Genomic DNA, 12236 nt, shown 5'->3' with positions numbered 1-12236 from the left:
AGTCCAGTGCCTGTCTCCTTTATTTTCAGCAGTTACCTGTCTAAATCATTAAGGAAGTTCCTTGATTTTTTAAAAAAATCTACTTCCAGATGAATTAATTTCTTCCCCTATTCCTAGTCCCTCATTTACTGACCAGGAAGAGGTGTCTTTTTCTTGGAAGACAAATAAAATATCATCTGTTTGAAAAATGATACCTTACCCTTCTTTTCTATCACAGACTACAGAAATCATACCTGATGAATTAGTGATTTACATTTTCCTCTCTCTACTTCTTTTCTTCTTAAAATGTGTAATTTGAATATGCTAGGTCATACGTAACCTATGAAAGTCAGTACTTAACACATACACCTGTGAGCCAACCATTTCCAACTGAAAACTAGGTTGATACCAGCATGGTTAAAGGGCCACCTGTGAATGCCTCCTCACCTCATATTCTACCTTTTCCTAACCCCCAATATAACTGTTATCCTGAAATTTTTTTTCCAATATTTTCATCTTTTTAATATCACAAATAAAATTCTTTTTTTTTTGAGCTGGGTGTGGTAGTACTCCTTAGGCTGAGGCAGGAGTATCATAAGTCAAGGCCAGCCTCGGCAACTTAGCAAGACTATATCTCAGAAATAAAAAATAAAAAGGGATGGCGATGTAGTACAGTGGTAAAAGTATCCCTGGATTCACTCCCCAGTATCACAAAACAAACACAAAAACCCAGTTTGTTTTGAGTTTCATAATCATTCTTTCTGTAGACTTTTAAAAATGTGCAGTGTCATCTTATTGAGGAAAATGGATTTACAAATCTTTAGACTGTTCAAGGAAAACATTGAAACACTAAGAGAATACATAGAAACATCTTGATATGTAAATTCAAATTTTTAACCAGAAAATAATTTCAGAGACTTCTTTAGGACTGTGTAAATATTGCTATGCCTTATACTGTTTCATACCCAGAGTCCACAAATGTAGAAAAGTCCTAAAAATGCAAAAGCATTTCTACACATTACTTTCTTCAGTACAGAAATGTTTCAGTTAGATTTGTAGAGTACTTCTTAGAAGAATGACAGCTTGTCCTTGGTGGCTCTTTGGACTTCAGCAGTTCTTCAGGTTACTCTGTTTAATTGTATGTTTGTTTTATAATCTTTTGAGATTCAGGACCCACAATGGCCCACATTTATGGATTTCTTTTTCAATCATGGAGTCATAACATTTTCAAAGGAAATTCATAGCAAAAGATGAGATTATAGTTACCTCCAAGTGGTTTCTTTCTTTAAGATGACTTCAGTATAGAATGTTTAATCTTGAAAGTAGGACTGCATGAGAGAAAGATGTTAATGCTCATAAGTCCAATTTGTCTTTTTCCTCTCACTCATTATTGTTCCTAAGATACATTCATGAGTTTGCCTTTCAGCTATGGTCATTCATTCTCACTGCTGTGTAATGGTCTCCTGAGTTAACCTAATTTATTTAACCATTTTTCTACCAACGGATATTTGAGTAGTTTGCCGATTTTTGTTACTATAAAGAATACTTGCATACTTGGAGTTCAACTACAAAAATATTATATATTGTAAAAATCAGAATTGCTTCTTGAAGAGCATGTGAATGTGCAACTTTCCATGATAATGTTACATTGTTTTCCAAATGATTTTACCAATCTAAACACCTACCAGGAATGTATTAGAGCTACCACTGTTCCATGGTTTTTGCCATTATTTGATACTAGCAACATTCCTGGTTTTTACTGTTCTAATAAGTTTTAAAATGAAACTTGTCTGAAGTTCTGTTTCTTTGATGGGCAGTTATGTTTGCATCTTTTCATATATTTGTTGGCCTTACAAATTTCCTTGTCTATAAAATTCTAGTTAAGGTTTTTGCTCCCAATATATTGTCTTTTCTTATTATTTGTTGACATTCTTATTAGTTCAGATACTAATTTTATTTTTTTTAATTTTGCAAAATCACCTTTTTGTGTCTTGGAATTTTGTTTTCTTTATTCTTATTTAAAATTTTTTTCCTTATGCTGTCTTATGATAATCAAGTTCTCAGTTTGCAGGTAGTCAAAGTATTCACTATTCACTTTTTTTCTTAATTAATAAGCTTTCTCTCTTACACACAAAATCCTTTTTAAGTTTTTGTTTTTCTGGTACTGGGGATTGAACTTGGGTCTTGTACCACTGAACTATATACCCATCCTTTTTATTTTGAGATAGGATCTTGGTAAGTTGCTGAGACTGGTCTCAAACTTGTGGTACTCCTGCCCCAGCCTCTCAAGTTGTTGGGATTAGAGATGTGCATTACTGAACCTGGCTTCTTGTGTAAGAAATTCTTTTATGCTGAAAGAACATAAAATAGTGGTTTACTACTATAATTTCCCCCATATTCACATCATTAGGTTGCCTTTCATATTTACATTATTAGGCCATCCTGAATTGATTTTATATATGATATAAGGCAGGGATCCAGTTTAAATTTTTCCATATTGTTAACTCCAGAACCATTTAATATTCCTCCTTTCTTATGAGTTGTGTTACTATATCTGTTGCATGAGTATGCCCTTACATGCATTGGTGTGTTTTGGGGCTGCTGCTTTTTTTTTTTTTCCTCCTCAGCGGTTTTGCCAGTCATTTATTTATCTTAGTGTTTTCTAAGAATTAGCTTCTTACTTTCTTGATACTTTTTGTAACCTTTTTTTGTACTTCATTAGTTTTTTTTCTCTTTTTTTTATTGAGTTTATTCTGCTATTCTTTTTCTAAGTTGCTTTTTTGAGCTTTCTCATCAATTTTCAACCTTTCTCTTCCTAATAAAAGTCTTTTGTTGTTGTACTGGAGTTTGAGCCCAGGGATGCTCTACCACTGAGGTACTTCCCAGTTCTTTTTTATTTTTCTTTTAAAATGGGATCTCCCTAAGTTGTTGAGGCTGGCCTTGAACTTGTGATTCTCCTGCTTCAGCCTCCCTGAGTAGCTGGGATTACAGGATTTTGCTACTACACCCAGCCTAGTATATACACTTTTCTCCAAGTGTAACTTTTTCCATATTCTACACATTTTTATATTTGGTATTTTTGTTATCATTTAGTTCTTTGAATTTTTTAAAGAATTCTTGGGCTGGAGATATAGCTCAGTTGGTAAAGTGCTTGCCTTGCAAGCACAAGGCCCTGGGTTCAATCCCCAGCACCGCAAAAAAAAAAAAAAAAAAAAAAAAAAATTCTTCTGAGCTCTGAAATATTAGAAGGGTTTTAGAATTCTATTTGTATATTAAAGATGTCTTTTGCTATTGATTTTAACTTAATTATATTATAGTCAGAGACAGGGAACAACATTATTTGAAATTCAATGAGATTTCCATTATTGCCCGATGGGTGTGTTTTTTTTGGTAGACCCCACAAGTCCTTAAGAAGAATGTTTATTTTCTAATAATTGGGTGTGAGATTCTCCTATGTTATTAATTCTACTCATTCACTATTGTTTTTTTGTCCACTACTGACCTATACTTAATTGGGGTATGTTGAAATCTCCTGTAAATGGTTAATTTGTCAGTTTTCTTTCTATAGTTTTTATAGTCCTTTAAGGGAAACCTATAATAGATGGTGACTTTTGCCTTGAATGGTTAGAGATTTGATTTGCTGTAAATGTTCCAGAGTAGAGAGAACAGGATATAAAATCTATTTGGTCAGTCTTCCCTCTCACCATCAATTGAGAGAGCAACATATTTCTAGTATTGAACTTGAGGGCTGGATTTTCTTCAGGTTTCTATGGCTCAGATACAGATCTGGAGTCTTGATCCTTTTTTGACATCTTTCCTTTCAGACTTCTTCCATTGACATTTATTCCCTCCACCTCCTGACCACACTAAAGTTCCCACTTTCTCTTTTGGGATACTCATCCTGTTTGCTTTGTTTTATTTTTACCAGCCAATTCTGGTTGAACTGGGGCTACTTACCCTCTTGTAGGGGATTGCTGTGTTATATCTTAGTGCTGAGATCAAGCAGGATTAGCATTTGACTTCACCTAAGCATTCTCTTTCGGTAGAGAAGCCAGTTGATCATGTTTCAGAGGTTTAAAAGTTGGAGAGTGACAGTTTTCCACCTTTCTGTTTAATTTTCCAGATATTTCTCACTCGCTGTCTCCTTCATGCATCCTGGTCTGATTTCTGACAGAAGTGACTGACTCAGTTCCTGTTCTTGTCCATTTTGTTCCTGGTTTTGCCCATCAAAAGATAGAATTTGCTCCATTGGACTGGGAGATGCCAGCAGTAGTTATCTTTCTTAGGAGTACTTTGAAGCTTCAAATTCAGTTTGAATGTTCAGGAGGGACCTCTATCATCACATCTATAATCTTCCTGAGAGTAATCAACTTTGGAGTTCCACAACCAATTGTCCCTTCTGTCATATCTGTCCAGTGAGTGGTCAGTGCTTCGTGTTTAATCATTCTTTCTAGAGTACAACCCACCAAATGCTTTTCTTGGAGTCATACGCTCTTTCATAGTCTTTACTACCTTGGTTATCATAGCAGTCTCTATCTCTGTGGTCTCCATAAAGATCATGACATTTGCCTTCAAAATTATTACCTCTTATAGGAGGATGGATAATCCTCAAAGCTATTTAGGGCAGGATGGACTCTATCTTGGTCAAAAACACGATTGTTCCTATCTTATCCCATGCATGATCAGCAGTATAGACTTACTCTGTTATCTGAATCCCCTTCATTGAGAGGACACCGGGCCCACAATCCAGATCCTTAAACTTAGCATATTCAAAGCCTTTCAACTCTCTCAGTTTCTGGGTTCATGTGGCAAATGCACTGATATTTAATCCTCTGAAGAATCCCTTAATGGAGTTTTCTGTCAAATAACAAGTCTAGAAAAGGTGTCAATTTGGGAAAGTGACTGTTGTTGATGTTGGATTTCCAAAGAGCACTGGGGAGGTTGCAGAGGTGAATTAGAGGTGCCCAATAAATGTCCATTATTATTGTGCCAAGTGGTTGAAACAGTTGCTTCCAGGTCGTCTGATGTTTTATCGCTTCATTTGACTAGTTTGGGACCTAAATGCTTTTCCACCAGTGCTACCACCAACTCACCAACTGAAGGTCTATTAGAGAAATAGTCATCCTTTTTTATTCTTTTCTTGCTGAGGCCACCATGTTGGGAGAGAGAATGCTTAGTTGACATTTTTTTTTTTAAGTATACAAATTTAGAGTTAATACTGATTTACTGAATTGAACCTTGTATCCTTTTCCTTATTCTCATTAATAATACTGTTTTGTCTGGTGTTGTAACTAATTCCAGTCTTCTGTTTGTTTGTATTTGCCTGGTATGTCCTTTTCCTCATTCATGTTCCCTGATATAGTATGATGAAAATGGTACTTTATATCTCTGGTCTTTGTCCCGCAAACCAGCAGCATCAGGTTAACAGTGAGAGAAGCATCAGACAAATCCTAATTGAGGGACATTTTATAAAATATCTGAAAGTACTCACGACCATCACAAACAAGGAAATCATGCTGGCAGTGTAGCTCAGTGTTAGAGTGCTTGCTTAGCATGTGCAAGCCCTTTGGTTTAAGACTTGCATGAAACAGACAGACAATAAACAAACCTAGGAAAAGTCCTTAGTTCTTGTCACAACCATGAGGGCTAAGGGAACAATAGCTAAATATTATATGGTGTTCTTGATAGGATCCTACAATAGAAAAAGGGCATTAAGTAAAAACCAGGGAAATCTGAATAAAGTGTGAACTTCAGTAAATAATATATTGATATTGGTTCATTTATTATGAAAAATGTAACATAGTAATGTAAGATGTTAAAATAGGACCGGGGATATAACTTAGTTATAGAGTGCCTCCTAGCATGATCGAACTGGGTTTGATCCCCAGTTCCAAAAAAATAAAACTAAAATAGGGGAGGAGCAGGGAGGGAAGAGAAGTAAGTTTTATGTCTTTACCAAAACAAAACAAAACAAAACCAAAACAAAAAAACCCACAAAAATTATAGGGGAAGTTGGGTCTGGGGGTGTAAGAGAATTCTATTATCTTTGCGCCTTTTCTGAAAATCTGAAACTATTCCAAAATGTCTGTTTCAATAAATTCATTTTTGATTTTTCAAATATACAGTGCCATTTTAAAAGAATGTGTTATAATTAGTTATACATGACAGTAGAATGCATTTTGACACATCATCCATAAATGGAGTATGACTTCTTATTTTCTGGTTGTACATGATGTAGAATTATACAGGTCATGTAATCATATGCATGTAGAGTAATGTCCAATTTATTCTGCTGTCATTCCTACCCTCATACCCCCTCCCCTCCCTTCATTCCCCTCTGTCTAATCCAGAGTACCTCTATTCTTCCCTACCCCTCTCCCATTGTGAATTAGCTTCTGCATATCATTCATCCTTTGGTTCTTTGGGATTGGCTTATTTCGCTTAGCAGTATAATGCCATTTTTACAGTCTCTTCTTGCTTGTCCATATTTTCTTTCATCTTTTATTGCTAAAATAGTTTCTAAAAATTTACTTGATAATTATAATATTTAAAGTGTTTGGAAGTCAAAAACTATTGTATTTTGTTTCTTTTAAGTCTCATTCATGGTGATACATTTTCTTATAAATTAATTTGATTTTTTAACTTATAGAATCAGATTTGTTTGTTCTTCATCTTGGATGATCCCAGTGGCTTAAATTGGGGTGCTTTCCTGAAAACATATGCAAATATGTTTCTGCTATGTGTTAAAGGGTACGACTGACTTGGTCCCTTGCTTAATGAGAGAATTTCAGCTCCCTCAATTTGTAGCATACACAGTTCTTTGTCTCCTGCTGCCAGTGCTACTATCAGCATGCACATCCAGAACAAAACTGTTATGTAGGTGTATATATATATATATATATATATATATATATATATATATATGTGTGTGTGTGTGTGTGTGTGTGTATATATATATATATATATATATTTATTTATTTATTTTTGCTTACAGTTCCCCATTCCTTACAATTCAACTCTGTTTTTTTTTGTTTTTGTTTTTTGTTTCAAGTCTGTTATTATATAGGGTGGTACAAACTTGATGATTTTCCATACTTCTTGAGAACATAATAGATTTATAATATCTAGTGGACTATACTGCTAGAAATTGAAAACCTTCAATTTCCTTTGATTTTCTTCATTGTTCATTGATTGTTTAAGGTTTACATTTTCATTGGTTTTCTCATATGAATAAAACCCTCAGGTAGATGTAATTGTTGTTTTCTTTGTTTTTTGGTACCAGGATTGAACCCAGGTGCACTTAACCACTGAGCCACATCCCCAGCCCTTTTTATTTTTTATTTTGAGACAGGGTCTTGCTAAGTTGGTGAGTCCAGCTTTGAACTTGAGATCCTCCTACCTCAGCCTCCCTAGCCGCTGAGATTATAGACATGGACCTCAGGGCCCAGCTAATTTTTTTCTTTTTTTTTTGGTAGTAGGAATTGAAACTTAGCCCTGTAGATGTAATTCTTAAGCCTGTTTTCTCATCTGTAGAATGAGAGTATTGACTAAATGAGGTCTCAGAACCTGTGAATATAGATAACTACAATGAGTTAATCATATAGTAGGCAAGGTGTTTTGTCTTGCCTATTTATACTTGCATGTACAAGCACACACACACTCACCCCACTTGCCCCACCACATGTCAAGCATATAATATATCCAACTATAAATGAGTAAGTGAGTTTAATAATTTCAAAGTATTGGGTCCCTGAATTGGGTGATAGAATCTAAATAAAGCATAGAAAAGACTACAAATAGAGGGAAAACCAAGATGAATATTAATATTCATTAATATTTGAGTCTTGCTCAGAATGCTCCACTTTATCGTTAGTAGGTTAAAGGTAGATACTAGTTGAGCCTTGAGATATCTGTTATCTAGAAAAATATTGACATAGCTTCTGCTTTGTATTTTATTTTAAAAAATGAAAATTGAGGGCAGGTGTAGTGGTGCACACCTGTAACCCCAGCAATTTTGGAGGCTGAGGCAGGAGTATTCCAAGTTCAAAGCCAGCCCTCAACAACTTAGTGAGGCTGTAAGCAACTTAGGAGACCCTGCTTCAAAATAAAAAATAAAAAGGGCTGGGGATATGTCTTAGTGGTTAAGCGCCCAGGGTTCAATCTTTTGTACAAAAAAAAAAAGAAAAAGAAAAAAGAAAAGAAAATTGGGTTGAGGAATGTAGAACCAAACTTGGAAAACAGTATCTGTAAAAAGAAACAGTCAAGATTTACAGGAGACTTAATTAGTACAGTATATAAATCTGGACCAAATATGATATTTAAAAAAAATTTCTATAAAGATATAATATATCCAACTATATTGTTGAGATGATTAAGAATTAGAATATGGAGTGTCATTTAGGTAATAGTAATGTACTAGCTAAATTTCCTCAATTTGGTCATTGTACTGTGATTATTTAAGAGAATACTTTCATTCTTAGGAAGTACACACTGAAATATTAAGGAATAAAGGGCAACATATGGTTCAGATAATATGTAAATCTATAATATAATAAATATATTAATTTTTTCATTTTTATATTTATTTTATTAATCAACATATGACCCTGGGTTCTTAGTATTATAATTTTTTTCTTGCTCCAGTTCTTCAGGTATGATTATTGTTCATATTCTTTTAAAGCATTTTAAATGACTTAAGTCTGTCTCAATTTTACATGGAGCACAACTGTGAACTTGTCAACATATTACAGATTGAAAAGAAATGTGGATTTTAGTTGATTCAAATGAACAGCATTTTTTAAAAAAAATTTTTAGTTTTATGGTTTTTTTTTTTTTTTTTTTAGTTTTATAGTTATACATAGTAGTTGGGTTCCTCCAAACAGAACAGAATAATACATACATACCTCTTTTCCCTCCATCTTTCTTCTCCCCCTTTTCCTTTCTGTTCTCCCTCTCCCCTGTTCTCCTTCCTCTACTCTGCAATACTTCTTTTAGTTTGTCTATTTATTTATATTTGAGTGATTCTTTTTACTTATACATAAAGGTGAAATTCCCTGTGCTAAATTTATATATGCACTTAACACGATTTTTAAAGAATTCATTCTGCATTGCCTTCCCTCTCCCATTCCTCTACTCTGCCTCTTGATTGCTTCTACACTATGGATCTTCCCTGTATCTTTGTTTTAGTTAGCCTTTTTGCTGCTGACTGAAAGACCCAACCAGAGCAATTGTAGAGGAAGAAGAGTTTGCGAGCTCATGGTTTCAGAGGTCTTAGTCCACAGGCCGCAGGCTCCATTCCTTGGGGCTCAGGGTGAGGCAGGGCATCATGGTGGGAAGATTGGCAGAGGGATGCAGTTTACATGATGATCAGAAAGCAGAGAGAGAGACTCCACTCTCCATATACAAAATATATACCCCATAGCCATGCCCCTAATGAACCACTTCCTCCAGTCACACCCCACCTGTCTCCAGTTACCACTCACTTAATCCCATCAGCAATTAATTCACTGATTACGTTAAGGTTATGATTCAATCATTTCTCCTTGCATTGTCTCACACCTGAGATTTTGGGGATATCACATCTAAGTTATAACACTTTATGACATCCTATCCTTTCCTCCTTTCCTTTATTTTACTCTAGCTTCCACATAATGAGAGAAAACATTAGACTTTTGAGTTTCTGAGTTCAGCTTATTTCAGTTAGCATTGAAGTTTTCTGTTTCCATCCATTTACCAGCACATGCCACAATTTCATTTTTCTTTCATTTTTCTTTATGACTGAGTAGAATTTCATTGTGCATATATACACCAGTTTCTTAATCCATTCATTATTGAAGGGCATCTGGGTTGATTCCATAATTTAGTTATTGTGAACTGTGCTGCTGTACATTGAAGTGTCTGTATTGCTATAGCTTGCTGATTTTAGTTCTTTTGGGAAAACACTGAGGAGTGGGATATTTGGGTCATGTGGTGGTTCCATACCTAGTTTTTTTAAGGAATTTCCATACTGCTTTTCAAAGTGGTTGTACTAGTCTGCAGTTCCACCAACACTGTACAAGTGTATCTTTTTCCCCACGTCCTCACCAGCATTTGTTATTGTTTGTATTCTTGATCATTGCCATTCTGACTGGAGTGAAAGGAAATCTTAGGGTTGTTTTGATTTGCATTTCCTGGATTGCTGGAGATGTTGAACATTTTTTCATGCTTGTTGATCAGTTGTGTTTCTTTTGAGAGGTTTCTGTTTAGTTCTTTTGCCCATTTTTTGATTGGGTTATTTTATTGCTGTTAAAGTTTTTTAGTTTATATATTCTGGATACTAATCCCCTTTGGGTTGTAGCTGGCATAGATTTTCTCCCATCTGTAGGTTCTCTCTTCACATTCTTGTTTCTTTTACTGTACTGAAGCGTTTTAATTTCATGGCATTGCATTTTTTGATTGTTGGTTTTATTTTTCAAGCTTTAGGGATTTTCTTGAAGAAAATTAAAATGTGAATAAATTATCTTTTTTTAATAGGTTGAAGCTGAATTTTGGGACATGGCCACTGCTTCACCAAGGTCTGATACTAGTAATAACCATAGTGGAAGGTTACAGTTACAGGTAACTGGTAAGTCATTTTTCTTTTAAAATGGTGATTCTCTGATTCTGGTGATTCTCTGATGAAACTTTTTAAAAACTATCCAGTTCAGCAAACTTATTCCATAATTCATGCTCTTGGAAAATACCAAACTTGGACCTATGTTAAATGGTACCAGGTTTTAATGCCTTGCTTTACTTTTCTCTTCAACTTTCCCTCATTTTGTTAATCTAATTTAAAAAAATAAAAAACGCCTTATAAAATCCATAGTCCTACTGACTTCACAGTATCTTGTGTAATACATATTACCCTTCTGACTAATCAGTGAGGAAGCTTGTGAATCAGAGGAATTAAGTACCTTCTGTTGGTAATGTAAAACAAACTAAGACTGTAGGACTCTCAAGTTGTTGCTCCTTTTATAACAGTGATCTCTGTATTGATTTTTTCTTTTTTAAGAGGATAGATCATGTCATGATTAAGACCCCTCTGCTATTGCAGTCTGGCAGTTTACTGCTTGGAAACTGAGGTGTGCTTCCCTGAACTAACTTATTATTAAAATCCTTATTACTTATTTTTATTGTACGCATGTATATTCTTATTCTTATTTCTGTTCATAACCCATACCTGATTGCAAATAACAAATAAAAATAAGAACGGTGGGCTGGGGGTATATCTCAGTGGTAAAGTGTTTGTCTAGCATACCTCAGGGCCTGGGTTCAATACCCAGTATGGAGGGAGGGAGGGAGAGAGGAAGGAGGGAAGGAAGGAAGGGAGGGAGGGAGGAAGATAGATCAGTGATCATGAAAGCAGGAAAACTATAATAGAATCAAACAGAAGACTACCTGTGGTATACAATGGACATAATCATCTGAATATTTGAGGTTGAAAAATTACTGAGCTGTTTTATTCATATTTATAATTTTTTACCTGTTAGGTTTTCAAGTAATGTAATTTTAATTTTTAAAATAAAAACTAAGTCATTATTTTTGTATTAGTGGTGTCAATTATAAACTTTTGAACTACTTCTGCATATGTGTAGGGTATAATCTCTCTTTTCCTGTTGATGTGAAATCTGTTGTTCTGTTCTTTTCACTTCTCTTTTATAGCACTGTCATATTGTTGTATTTGTTTTCATATAATCCTTTTAAAAGTATGGAGAACTGGGCATGATGGTACCTGCCAGTAATTATAGCTACATGGGAGACTGAGGCAGTAAAATCACAAGTTTGAGGCCAACCTGAATAACTTAGAAGATCCTGTCTCAAAATAAAATTACAAAAGGACTGGGGATGTAGCTCAATGTAGAGTGCCCCAGTGTTCAATCCCTAGTAATCCCATCCCCATAATTGGAGAAATCTCTTTATTACTTTGCCTTTTATGCATATTTATGCCTTTACTGTCATTTTTTTGCCTTTCTTTTGAATTTGAGTCTTACTTCCTTTTTCTCTGCTCCCACGAAAAGCACTCAACACCAATATGTTGGTGGTTTTATTTTAAAAAGTATTGTATTAAGTTGGAGATAATTGAAGTCTTTCAATGTTAAAATTTCAAAATCCTAGAATGTATTAAGTCATTCTCTTTTGTATCTATATCTATAGCAGTAAAACTTTTATATATCTGCATGTGTCTCCTTTACCTTTCTTAAATTTATTACTATTTTTTTAAGGGCGGTTATTGGGAGTAG

At 34.6% G+C, this 12236-nt stretch overlaps 1 protein-coding gene across 3 annotated transcripts in view; it reads left to right on the top strand.

The window, feature by feature from the left end:
• The window catches only part of Wwp1 (WW domain containing E3 ubiquitin protein ligase 1), a 117248-nt gene that overhangs the window by 21107 nt on the left and 83905 nt on the right, over window positions 1–12236 (top strand). For all 3 annotated transcript variants that reach the window (XM_047545730.1, XM_047545722.1, XM_047545738.1), the window contains exon 3: window positions 10492–10582. In XM_047545730.1, coding sequence (XP_047401686.1) covers window positions 10513–10582 — 70 coding nt within the window. In that variant the 5' untranslated portion in view covers window positions 10492–10512. The remainder of the gene's footprint in view (window positions 1–10491; window positions 10583–12236) is intronic.

The sequence above is a fragment of the Sciurus carolinensis genome, chromosome 1 (assembly GCF_902686445.1).
Source record: "Sciurus carolinensis chromosome 1, mSciCar1.2, whole genome shotgun sequence".
Lineage (NCBI taxonomy): Eukaryota > Metazoa > Chordata > Mammalia > Rodentia > Sciuridae > Sciurus > Sciurus carolinensis.
Note: the sequence above shows the minus strand (reverse complement) of the source record. Positions and strands in the feature narration are given on the sequence as shown.